Here is a 12,458-nt window from a genome sequence, read left to right as displayed (position 1 = left end):
TCTGGGTAAAAATTATAAAAATACTTAAGTGACTCAGAAGCCTAAGTCTCATTTTCAAAATTTACTTAGGAGCCTAAATGTGACTGAAAGTCAATAGGACTTAGGAGCAAAAGTTCCTACATCACTCTTGAAAATGGGATTTAGGCACTTTTGAAAATGTCCTAAAAGTTCATTGAAGGGCACATATCATGCTTTCTGTTTCCTGAAATATTTTCTACACTAAATCTAAATTTCCATCTTTTTTTAAAATAGTGACATGATATAGTTTTGACTTAATCCTTTATTTAAAAAATCTTCTTTCTGTTTTTAGCACTCTATCAAGCTCCTCTGCTACTACCGGCTCAGTCCTGAAAAGAGCTGAGCGCTCTTGCCTCAGTCCAGCAAAGTACTTAATCAGCATGTGCTGAACTTAAGTTGCACTGAGTCCTTGGCCTTGGCCAGGGTACGTGAAGCTGCATGGGTATATGATACACATTCATAGGCCAGCGTCAACCTTGTTACAAATGGAGTGAAAGGTCTGTTTATCTTTTCCATTTCTCTTCCTTTGTACAGTATAACTAGTCTCCAGAGGTTTCACTTTCTCTTTATAATTAGTAGCACTTTCTGCACTACCATAACAAAACTGTTATGTTGTATTTCGGACAACATTGAAGAGCAATGGTTAAACATATGCAAAAGGAATGAAAACATTTTGATTCTTATTAAATTTGGAAAGTGCCCCCTCACACATTTTTTTCAAACAGAATCTAAATTTGGGGCCTAACCTGAGCTGTTACTTTAATGCAAAGCATCCAATTCAATTCTGCTCAAATGTCATACTGGTTTCTCTATTCTATTAAAAGATACGTTAAATTCACATGTTCAAACAATAAATTGATGCTATCATCTCTTCTCAATCTGATCTTGCTCCCATTGAAGTATATGAATAAAAATTAACTCTGCACCGATGGACCCTTGCATCAGTGTGGTACGACAATGACATTAAAGAGGCTTTGACCCACACAGAGCAGCTTGCAGGATTGGGGCCTTTCTTAGCAATTAACATACACTTTGTTATTATGGTATCTACATTTGGCAGAAACAATTATTAAAATAATCTCCCTAATACATGGCAACAATTAAATTTATTCCTAAGATTTTTTTTCAGTAACAAGAGAATGAAAAATGTAGAGATTTTAAATAAATAAATCTCAACCCTGTAGTTTGCTTTCAGGAATTAGGAGTATTAAAAAGCCTCAGAATAATTCTGTCTCATGCATACAAAAAGCTAAATTTATAAACTGAAAGGACTTAATTGTATATTTATTTGATACAATGTAAATTTCATGGAATACACTTCATAAATCAAAGCTAAATGCATCAAATAATAAAATAGGTATTTTCAGAGGATATATTTTTACTTTTAATGTTTTTTTACCTTTTAAAGTATAGAAAAAAATTGGAATTGATAGGCAAAGTGTAAATATTATTGTTTGTAATATGTGCAAACTATTGTAACCTTTTATGCTGATGGGGTTAGCATTATTACCGATATGCAAAACCAATTTCATTGTATCTTAAAGTTCATACCAAATCATAACCCATTGAAATTAAGCAAGCTCTGAAATCATCATGGTCCATCAGCCCATTCTTCTTCTATTGATCCAAGTAGCATAAGGAATATATGAGGGAAGGTTTGAGATATCAAAGACAGGCAGGAGACCATCACCATTTCCATACAGATGACAAATGTGCATCATCAGAAGATTGGATCCATGGAACGAGAGGATGTTCATTGGAGGTATTGCCAAAGCAGGTCATGAGGAGCACCATCAATTTGAAGGAGGAAGAAGTAGCTAACACATAACGCACATGAAACAGACACACCACAGAGAATGATACCAGAAAAGGGGTGGGTTGAGTTCAACATATGAACAGACAGCGCACAACCAGAAAGGAGAGAGAAGCAAGGAGAAAAGTTTGTCACTGAACTAGCCACAGTCAGGAAAAGCAGGTTGGTTTGTTGTGATACACCATACTTTTTAGGTTTCTGTGTTGGAAGGTCTAGCAGTTTAGAAACGTTTGCATTTTGAAAATACTGTACTCCAGAGCCAAGGCACACTGAGCTGTGTGCTGCCACATGGGAAGTGAATTCAAGAATTCTCTCTCCTCTGATCTCTAGCTAATGGGACTCTGAGTACAATAGAGATACGAGCCAGTGGGGTTGATGGAGGAAAAGTGTACTGTTTTGTATCCAACAGAAGTTGGTCAATGGCAGATCTCTTATTAAAGCAGGGTGCCCATATTCTCAGCAGCAGGGTGAGTGGGGCATTCATGGCTAATTGCAGAGTGGACATTAAAATGGGGCAGTGGTAGAAGAGATGGGCAAAGTTCTATGTGTACTAAGAACACCCAAGTAGCCAGTGCAGAACCCTGGTGTCATGGGTCCTCCTTGAGGGAGAGGGAGAGGTCCTGCTTGGAAGTATGAGTAGAGGACAATGGGCAACATGAGTGTGTGATGGAAAAGGCAGCAGTGACCCACTGTGGCTCATTAGAATCCAAGTAGTCTACCTTGGATCACACAAAAGCAGTAAAATGCAAACATTTTAAAGATCAGCTACATTTGAGTTTAAACCCGGGTCTCTTTAGGCTAGAATTATACCAGTCTATTTGAAAATAGTAATACGATAGTTTTCTCTACCTGCAGGTCATTTCCAACCTGTCCTAGACTGATGAGGCAGGCTTTAAAGGCATCAGGCTGTAGATCACCAGATTCATCCTAGTATCACATCATGGGTCATGCATGCAGAATGTGCAGGAGGAGGGAAAAGTCATAAAGTGGGTTAGTTGGTTAGTAAAGAACACTGCAAAGTCATATCAATAATGAGTTGTTAAGATGGAATCTGACTAATAAAAATAAGGAGGATTCATTTTCATTGTTTACTTTTTTCAGGAGATCTTAATTGTTGATATTATGTGGCTTGATCCATAGCTTATTGAAGTCAATTGAAAGGCTCCCATTTGACTTTAATGAGCTTTGGATAAGACCCACTGTGTGCTTGTTTATCGGTGTATTATTTTGAATGATTTGATAGCCTCATCGGTTTCATGAGTTTGGGGATTTGTTTGGGTTTTTTTTACTCCAACTACAGTGTTGAAATGTTGCTTTTATACAAGTATCATTATTTTTATTTGTTCTGCATTTTCTCCAAAGAGGGATTTTTTATTCTGTACTCTACCATTTTCACCCTTCATTTTCTGTCACCATACAATTTGTGAGAGATAGTCAATGGCTAACTTGACCTGGACAAAACTATTTTTCCCACTGGATTAGGGTTGCTGCTTCTCCCTTGATCTGATACTATTTTTAAAAATTTGAGTAAGCATATCTTAGATAAAAGAGAAAAGAATTATATACTTATTAATTCATGGCCTAGATCAAAAAGAAAACCCTGATCAATGATATAACTTGTTTTAAACATTTGTCTTCTTTAAGATGAGGATCTTCTCTGAAAATTTATTATACAAGTAGAATCATGGGATCCCACGTTTATTGTCTCCCAGTGACGCCAGATCAAATTTGCTCATTTTTTCCCCAAGTACATTTTGTTTCTTTAATTACCAACCCAGCAAACTCACCCAGCATTCTCAAAACTAGACTGTTTTCTTTCCTTCCTGTTCACACCTGACCCATAACCCTGACCCAGCTGAGACATATTATAGAGTTAGTTAAGGTGCATGCAATTAAGGTCTGTCCCTAAAATCTGGAAATTGTTTTCCCTGCTGGTCTGACAAAGCCAGAGTTTGTACAACTTTAGGTCACAGTTCAAGATCCAACTTTTTTCTGTAGCTTCTATATGAGAGAAAGGATCTCGGTCAGCTGATGAGTAATTTAAAAGGTGGGAGCCAAGCTTTTTTTTTCTGACTCTTGTATAGTTATGTGTTTTGTTAATCGTACATGTTATTAAGAGATGTACTGGGGGCATTTTATAAATTAAATAAATAATTTGGTGCCATAATCAGTTCCTGACCACCAACATTTTAAAGAGATAAGTAGGCAATTATGTTGGCTCTCTCTCTGCTGTCAACCTCCACAGTTCCACTGTGTGAAGGTGAGAAGGAGCAGTACAATGCCGATAACCAGAGATAAAGCAGGATGAAAATTTTGAGGAGGGTTTGTTGAAACTAGTAATTACCAGCAAATCCTTCCCTTAATTTCAGTCAGATTTTATGGGCTAGTATTTGCTGGACAGAATCATATTTCAAACAATTTCACAGAGCATTTCTCTTAGCATGTCAATCAGTGCTGGCTCATAACTCTCCAGACTCACCCCAGGTCAGCTCCGGGGCCAAGTTACACTGGGGGAGCTGAGCTCATTTATTTATAAGGGCACAAATCACAGTATTCCTTTAAATCAAAACAATATGAAAACAGGAACTAACGGCCACATCGTGTCCCTCTCTCTAAAAGCATAAAGGACCTGGCCAGTGGAGGAACTAGGGCCATTCAACCACACATGGGGACAAAATTTGTGCATGCACTCCTGCATGGTGCAGCAGCTGTGTGGGGGCAGATTGAGGGAGGGGGAAGTGTAAGGCTAGTGGAGTCACTGTATCTATCAATCATTCCTTCTGCAGAGGACAGGGAGAAGGTTGTACAGTAGCTAGTATCCACTTCATCAGCTGGGTGGGATTCCCCAGCGTACGGCCCAGTTGCTTGTGCTATGTACTGGGGCAGGATCTGAGGCTTAGTGAATTTTGTAATATGCATCAGTCCTGGTCCAGGAAAGACATATCTGAGTCTGCCATACACCAAAGCCACATAAACTGCAAGGGATATGAAGATACTTTACAATTAAGTAATAGATTTCTTTATTTTGCCTTCTTTGTTTTAAAATAAAGTGCAAGGGGTTATTCACAGAGAAATAGTTCTTTGTATTATTTATATTTTTGTTATGGGACAACATTAAACATTTAATTATGTTTTTAAAAAGATAAAATAACTTTTCCTGTTCATCCTGTTTAGCCAACCCAGAAAAACACACTGACGTTCCCCATCTAGTTTCACTACTAGCCCCCTGAAACTTGTCCTTTTCCCTCTGTAATTTGTACACAGCGTTACACAAATACAAACTTTCAAGCCACCGTAATGCATTCTCAAATGTGTGCTTCGGTATCCTGAATGTTAATTTATCTACATAAGCTTGTTGATGTGAATCCTTTTATAGGGAGCTGTTGTTTTTACTGTTAGATAAACCTATACAATCATATCTTTCTACTGTTTTCCATGCAGCGCTCCCATTTGAAATAAATGGTTTCACAAAAATCGAAAGTAGAATATGGCCCACATTTGCTGACATTAACACAGAACACAGCCAATTCAATATTTATGATATTGCAGGTGTAGCTGCAGTAGATATTTTATCATATGCTTTGCAATTAGGGTTTATTAAAACATACTGAATCTGAAAAAGGAATCTGGAAACCATAAAGGGATTGAGAAGCACCGATTGCCAACATACACATTTCACCTGTGTATGATAAATCAATTAGACACCATTTGGAGCATCCAAAAAAATCTTGTTATATTTCAAATAAATTGTACCCCATATCTAATGTATGCCTTTCTATTGCAGTACAAGGAATATAACAGTTTGGCAGCAGATTCCTATTTATACTTGGAGCTTGACTGTGCCTTTAGTCACAGCCCTGAGCAAGGAGTGGTGTGCCTTCTCAGGTACCATGCCACAACACCACCTGTCTGAGACAGAATTCCCTCCCTGCTTCCCCCCTGCGACAGGAGAGGTCATACTTTACTATTGGCCTATAGCTAAGGCAATTTATGACACCTGTATGGTTCAGCTCTGCTGGTTGATGCAATGGGGAGGGATGGAAACTCTCTCTGCCCCTTTGCTTCAGGTGCATGCAGCACACCTTACTCCAGCACACCCAGACCCAAAGCTCACTATTTCAGGCGGAGGTCTAAAGGGGTAACTCACTCCTCCTAACTCCCCTGTATGGGTCTGTAGTCCAAGCCAAAATCTAGTCCTTTCCATTTTAAACAGTATGCAGTTTTCTCTTTCCAATAGTCAAGACATACAGAGGCCACTTAAAATAATACAGGCCTGATCCTCATGCCCTTCCTCAAACAGATCAAGACTGGAGACTCAGGCCCTGTAATAGTAATGGAGTTTGAACGGTAAGATAATAATGATTTTGAATATTTGCCCTTTTTTTCTCCCGGAGAGGAAAAAAGGTGTTCCCCTCTCAAATTTATATCTCATTGAAACCGTTCTTGGCAATCTTAATGTTTAGTTTCATGCAGATCAAAGTGAACTATTAAAAGTGGAGCTTTTAGTGATTCTGCACATTAATACTCGATAATATTCATGCACATGTGCACAGTTCCAAACATTAAGATCTGATTTAAACTGGAAAAGTGCCAGGAAACTCAGAGCTCAGGCATCCATAACTGACCCTGTTGTGTATAAATAGTTAAAGTCTACTTGTCAGGAATGCATCCGACAAAGTGGGTATTCACCCAAGAAAGCTCATGGTCCAATACGTCTGTTAGTCTATAAGGTGCCACAGGACTCTTTGCTGCTTTTACAGATCCAGACTAACATGGCAACCCCCTCTGATACTTGTAAGGAACAGTTTTCAGTTTCTGGATTCTTGCTGATTGTTCATCACTGAACTGCACTCTTTAATTCTATTTATTTTTCTAAATACCTCATCCATTCAGTACCACGGTTAGCAACAATAATCGATTAGTTATAAAGCTAACAACAATTCTAGACTGTAACTCTTTCTTAACGGGAAGGAAAATACTGGTAGTACCTGTTTCAAATATGTATGTGTTTTAAAGATTTAGAAGCAAATATATTCAATTAGCTAAAGAAAATATGTCAGCAAACCTCTGAACATAATGTTTATTTTGAAGCTCTCTACACACATTTCTGCTCTCTGCCTCACAGGGGAAATATGATGCCTTTGATGTTACAGAACTACATTTGGCTGATCCAATTTCATTCACCCCAATTCCAGATTTCATACAGAGTCCAGATCTGTCTTATCATTGTAAACAGCCAGTTCAGAGGATTGATAATTGTGTGTACTTGAAGAAACTCTAAAGCAGAGTTGATACCTTTACCCTCTGACATTGAATGTGTAAGTTTGGTAGGATGACGGGAAAGTATACAACTGAAAAAGAACCTTCAGTCTCTCAAATGTGTTTGTTCAGTGAAAAAGATTTGCCTCCTTCTAGTCTGTGCAGATTGAGTCACATTTGCCCACTATATTATACCTTAATTAGGGCTGATCTACACTAACATTTAATTCACACCAAGCTGAGGTGTGAATCTAGTCTTAACTAGCCTATTGCGCACTAACTGTCTGTGTGGACCCTGCTACTGCGCATTAACAATTCCTTAGTGTGCTTTGAAACAGCTTTCCTTTTAGCACTATTTCAGCTACTAAGCCAGGCTTCCTGTGTGCAACAGTTTTCAAATTTTGCCTCCTTTTCTTAAATTTGTACACTGGAGAATGTTAACTACTCTCTAGGCCTTCAGCCTTACGCTTTTTCTTAGGGTCATATGCTCCCCACCCTGACTAAAGTTGTGTGGAAGCACCACCTCTCTCCTACACCCTGTTATATAGGCTTTTCTACACTGCAGCTCTGCTGTATTGTTTCCTCTGGGACCTGGGGGTGTCTCTGCCAGTTCATGGAAAGACTGAAAATCTATGAGAACAGGGCCAGCTGCTATAGACCTTAACTTGTGCATATCTAGGCGTTCTGCAGCACCAGAAGCATGACAGTCCATTCTGCTGGGCTGCCACTGCTTGGCAACAATACCCCCTCCATGGAAAGTTAAAGCCACAGAGCAGACATTCCTGCTCTGGAGGACTGAATAAAAGTTACGGAAATGCTGGAAATGGCTACACAGTGTGAGTTGTACTATGGCATAGCCACCTTTATCCCTTACGTGCCATACCTCTTCCAAAAATTCTCCACGCTGCGTGAGGGGAGCATATGCTCTTTAAGGAGCTGTCAAATCTTTACACAAAGTTCCTGTTCCTCATAATGGATTTTTCTGAACTGTAGGTTGTAATTTTGTTGTGGGCCTGATGCTCTGTCTGCTTTTAATGGCTCTAATTGCTCAATTATCTGCTCCAGTGCATTGGGAAAGCCTTTCAGCATATTACTTCTTTCTCACCCTGGGAAATGTATCTCTGTCGCTATGATATTGTCTTCTCCTTCCTTAGTGAATACAAAGAGGAATTATACCACGCTACAATTACATTTAGGGTCTCAATAAAATGAAGTACATCTGTCACCGACTCCTGTGGATCTACCCTCTCCTTGCTTCTATTGTAGATATTTCAAAATTCTACTTTTTGTCTGAAGTGCCAGATACCAAATGTTGACTATCAGGATCCAATATACACCAAGTACAAATCTAGATGCATGTAGCCACTCTGGAGATGGGGAACTAAGAACTGGAATATCAGGATAGAGATGAAAGGGCGGAGCTAGCATTGGGCTTGGAGTGGACTGAGTCATTTCGGGAGTCCGTGAAGCTCTCTGTTACCCAGGATAGTTTTCAGGGAATCTAGGTGGTAAGAGGGAGAAAGTGAGGAATTCTTTACAGCCTCATGACAGAAAGAAGCCGGGGGAGGAGGAGGAGGAGGAGGAAGGAGCAGGCTGGTGCTATATTACAGCAGCCATTTTCAGTGTTTAAGATTTGCACTGGATTTTGAAGACAGATTTGTATGAGCATCTACCCAGCAAAATTGTGTGTGAATATAGTTTTCCAACAGGGAATGTCACTCACATCCCTATTCTTATGTATGGAAATAACTGTGTTTGCATAAAATAGTTTTATTTTGTTACTGCATCCATACCTATCTCTTTATTTACCTCTTACACATGCATTTTGATTACTTCTTTCAGTTTTTTGATTGCACTGAGAATCACCAGTAGAGCGTGTTACATTCATCCACAAGGATATTTTCTTTGCTACTTTATTCATTTCTAACTAAGGAACTGAAACACACAATCCCTGTGCATAGAAAGGATTTTCTTTGAAAACAATCGCTGCCCCTACTAAGTTGCTTCCCTGAACAGAATATTTCTAGGGGGAAAAGTTATTGTTTTTTTCCTTTTTTTCTTTTTGTTATAATGCAGGAGAAATCAAGCCTTACTATGTGACAGCAACTACTGCTGAGTGTGTGTAACAGGCCACTGCTTTACAGTAAGGGACCACATCCCTTTGTAGCATATACAAAAATATCCAGTCAGTCTCCTGCATTATTTTAACAGGTTGTTACAAGCACTCAATTAGTTGTCATTTTCTCTGAATATTAATTCCACAGCAAAATTGAAGAGCAGAAATTAATCTTTAAATCATCGGCATAATAAACGCTATAGTTTAAGAGAATATGCCTCCTCTTTTTATTTTAGCTCTTTTACTTCAAAAAAATTATCCATGTTTAATTGGTATTTGGAATGCAAAGAAACAATGTTATACTGACTTGCTTTTGGATAACTGTTAGATGAGAAAGAAGTTGGAGTACTGTACCCTATCAAAGTGATTGAACGATGCTCTGAATTCATTCATTTGTTCTTGGGTGATACCCTTGGCATCTCTTGTAAGGATCTGCGTCTCAATCTCATTGATAGTTCGGGCAATGGTGGTCAGTAAGAGTTCCCATCCAACACGGATATGCTATAGGAGAGAAAACATGGATTCTTTAGGCTGGTAATGAAAACCTGAACTCCTAGCATGATAACAAAGACAGTAAGAGAGAAACCAACAACGCAATCTGAAATTATTTATATAGATTGTTGTTTGGTGCCACTACCTGCATGCTACGATTAAGGGTACGCTGGAAATATAACAGCATGGGCAGTGGGTATTGTAGGCAGGGGGAGGCTGTGCCTCCCCAAACAGCTGGTGTGGCCCCACCCACACTATGCCCCCAGGCTCCCTTCTGCCTGCTGTTCCCTTCTGTGGCCAAGAGGCTGGGGCAGGCCAGGGGCTGGGGCTGAGGGCCACGATGTGCACAAGACTCCTGGGCTGGGGCCATGCTGGGGCTGGGGGCGCTCCAGTTGCGCCATCCGCATGCCCAGTGCCGGGCTGTGGGCGCTCTGACCATGCTGCCTGCCCGCCCAGTACCAGGGGGGCTCTGACCACGCCACCTGCCCACCCGCCCAGCGCTGGGTTTGGATGCGATCTGGCTGCACCACCAGCCCAGTGTTGGGACAGAATGCTATCTGGCCATGCCGCCTGCCCAGCACTGGGACTGGGGGCATGCAGGGGGCCAGTGGCCATGGGGGGGTGGGGAGATGTGCTCCGGGCACCAGCAGGGGAGGGAGGCAAAAGGGGCTGGGCCTCGGGCAGAGCAGGAGGGGCTGGGGGCTAGCCTCCCCCAAGGGCGTGCTCACCCGCCGTCCCATGTATAACAGACATGCAAAAAATATTAAATTAATTCCTAAACTGATACTTGTTCATACCCTCTATTGGTTCTTGATCATAGTGTTCATGTTAGCCATAAAGTCTGACGTTGACTTAGATATCAACACTTGGATTCAAGAGCTGTTGTATTTCTGAGCATCAGTTTAATTCTGGACAGTATTTAGCTGACCCAACATGGTTCCCAAGCTTTCCAGTTATAGTCACTTTCCCACCCTGGGCCCCAACTCTTTGAACACTTAAAATCATGAGTTACTTTATACATGTGAGCAGTCTCATTTAGTTCAATGGGACTACTCCTGTGTGTAAAGTGACTCATATATATGTGTCAACAGGATTGGAGCCTTGGTTGATAATCTGTCATGACAAACATGCGGGCAAAGACATGGCTTTATCATGACAAAAATGCGATAACAGTCATTAAAAAAAAGGAAAAGTCATGGCAAACTATATTTAAGAGGAAATTAAGAGGAAAGTCAAATAAATATCTTTTATGTTCCAATTAAAACAATAATATTTAACAGTTCATATCCATATAACAATCCATGTTCCACCCTCCATGAACATATACAGAGTCCACAATATAAAATGTACAAAGGAGTCTTATGCTCTGATCTTGCAATCAGCTCCATCCAGGACCGGGGTCTTTCTCAGGAGCAGCTGACCAGTGACAAAGACCATAGGGCTTCATAATAAAGACCAAAGGTCATGGTTTTGCCACAGGAGTTACGGCCGAGACAAACGAAGCCTTAGTAATGTATATCTTCTGCTGCAAATAAACTAGGAGGTCTGCCAAATTCTTTCCTCTGTTACAACTCCCTCAGACTGGGGGAAGTGGATACATGAACCTAAGAGCACAGAACTGAATTCATAAGTACCTCCATAGTATAACTTGTGTGCTTGTTATCAAACACCAGGGCTTCTTGTATAAGCTGATGGTCTCCTTCCAATTTGTCAATATTGGTTTTGTAGTTGATGATATTGTGTTCATGCTGCTTCAGTTGATTCATCTGGTCCTCCAAGGTCCCTGTCAACTCAACAGAGCTGCGAGCAATTTCCTGTCACACAAAAAGAAACAAAAAATCTAAACTCCAGGTTTGTTAGTTAGCCACACATTTACGTGGAAAACGTAACCTTTTTACACTAAGAATCAGTGTCAATCAAAACTCCCTCCAAACTAGAGAATGTTGTCTGTTGCACACACATATCTCAGGACAACATTGGGACAATGGTATTTATATAGAAAGAACACAACCAAACTAATAATCATAATCTAGGAGAGGATTTCAAAGGTCCAGTTCCCAAGGACTGTTAATGTGAGTCAGGTGCCTATCTGTTCTGTGTGCCTTTGAAAATCACCTCTCTAATGTCCCCATTCACTTCTCAGAAACCTATTCCAAAGTGATTTCATTTGCTTTTATAAGCTCTGACTATTTTAGAACCCTTCTTTAAAAGACCTGATTACATTAATGTTGGAGTGCTGGCAGGGCACTGAAGGCCACTGATGTTCTGTGTGTACAGCAGGGAGTATTCTGAGAAAAATGATGTGTGTTCTATTCAGCAGCCTCCTCTTGATGCCTCAGTGATACTCGCCTCCATCTTGGTCTGGATCCATGGCCCCACGACATTGGCCTGAGCAGCAAACTGGCGACGCAGACGTTCATTAGCATGCTGACGGGCTAGCTCCTCCTGCAAACATTGATCCCTCACAGGCACAAGTTGTTTCACCTGGCGTGCATAAAAGAAATGAGGGTTGATGTGAGTAGATCAGATTAGAGCATGTAGCACAGATTGATGGTTTTCTAACCTCAGTTTCCCCGCTTCCTCTGTCACCCCCTAGCGCTATTTAGTGAGCAGCTTAATTTCATTACCTGAAATTCTTATTTGCTTTCAATCATAAGCAAACTTTGTGGAGTCTGACTGTTTCAACTAATATTTACATGTGGCCTGTTCTGTATTTCTTACTTGATTTTTTGTATGGTTCTTTAGGCACTAGAACTATTG

The 12,458-nt window shown here is 40.3% G+C and overlaps 1 protein-coding gene across 2 annotated transcripts in view; it reads right to left on the bottom strand.

The window, feature by feature from the left end:
- The window catches only part of ACTN2 (actinin alpha 2), a 125,032-nt gene that overhangs the window by 4,736 nt on the left and 107,838 nt on the right, over window positions 1-12,458 (bottom strand). For both annotated transcript variants that reach the window (XM_045011666.1, XM_045011667.1), the window contains 4 exons: window positions 12,048-12,182; window positions 11,333-11,512; window positions 9,561-9,707; window positions 2,681-2,758 (listed from right to left, as the gene is read on the bottom strand). In XM_045011666.1, the coding sequence (XP_044867601.1) occupies window positions 2,681-2,758; window positions 9,561-9,707; window positions 11,333-11,512; window positions 12,048-12,182 (540 nt within the window). The remainder of the gene's footprint in view (window positions 1-2,680; window positions 2,759-9,560; window positions 9,708-11,332; window positions 11,513-12,047; window positions 12,183-12,458) is intronic.

The sequence above is a fragment of the Mauremys mutica genome, chromosome 3 (genome assembly GCF_020497125.1).
Source record: "Mauremys mutica isolate MM-2020 ecotype Southern chromosome 3, ASM2049712v1, whole genome shotgun sequence".
NCBI classification, from domain to species: Eukaryota; Metazoa; Chordata; order Testudines; family Geoemydidae; genus Mauremys; species Mauremys mutica.
The sequence above is the reverse complement of the archived record's forward strand: the minus strand, read 5'-3'. Positions and strand labels throughout refer to the sequence as shown.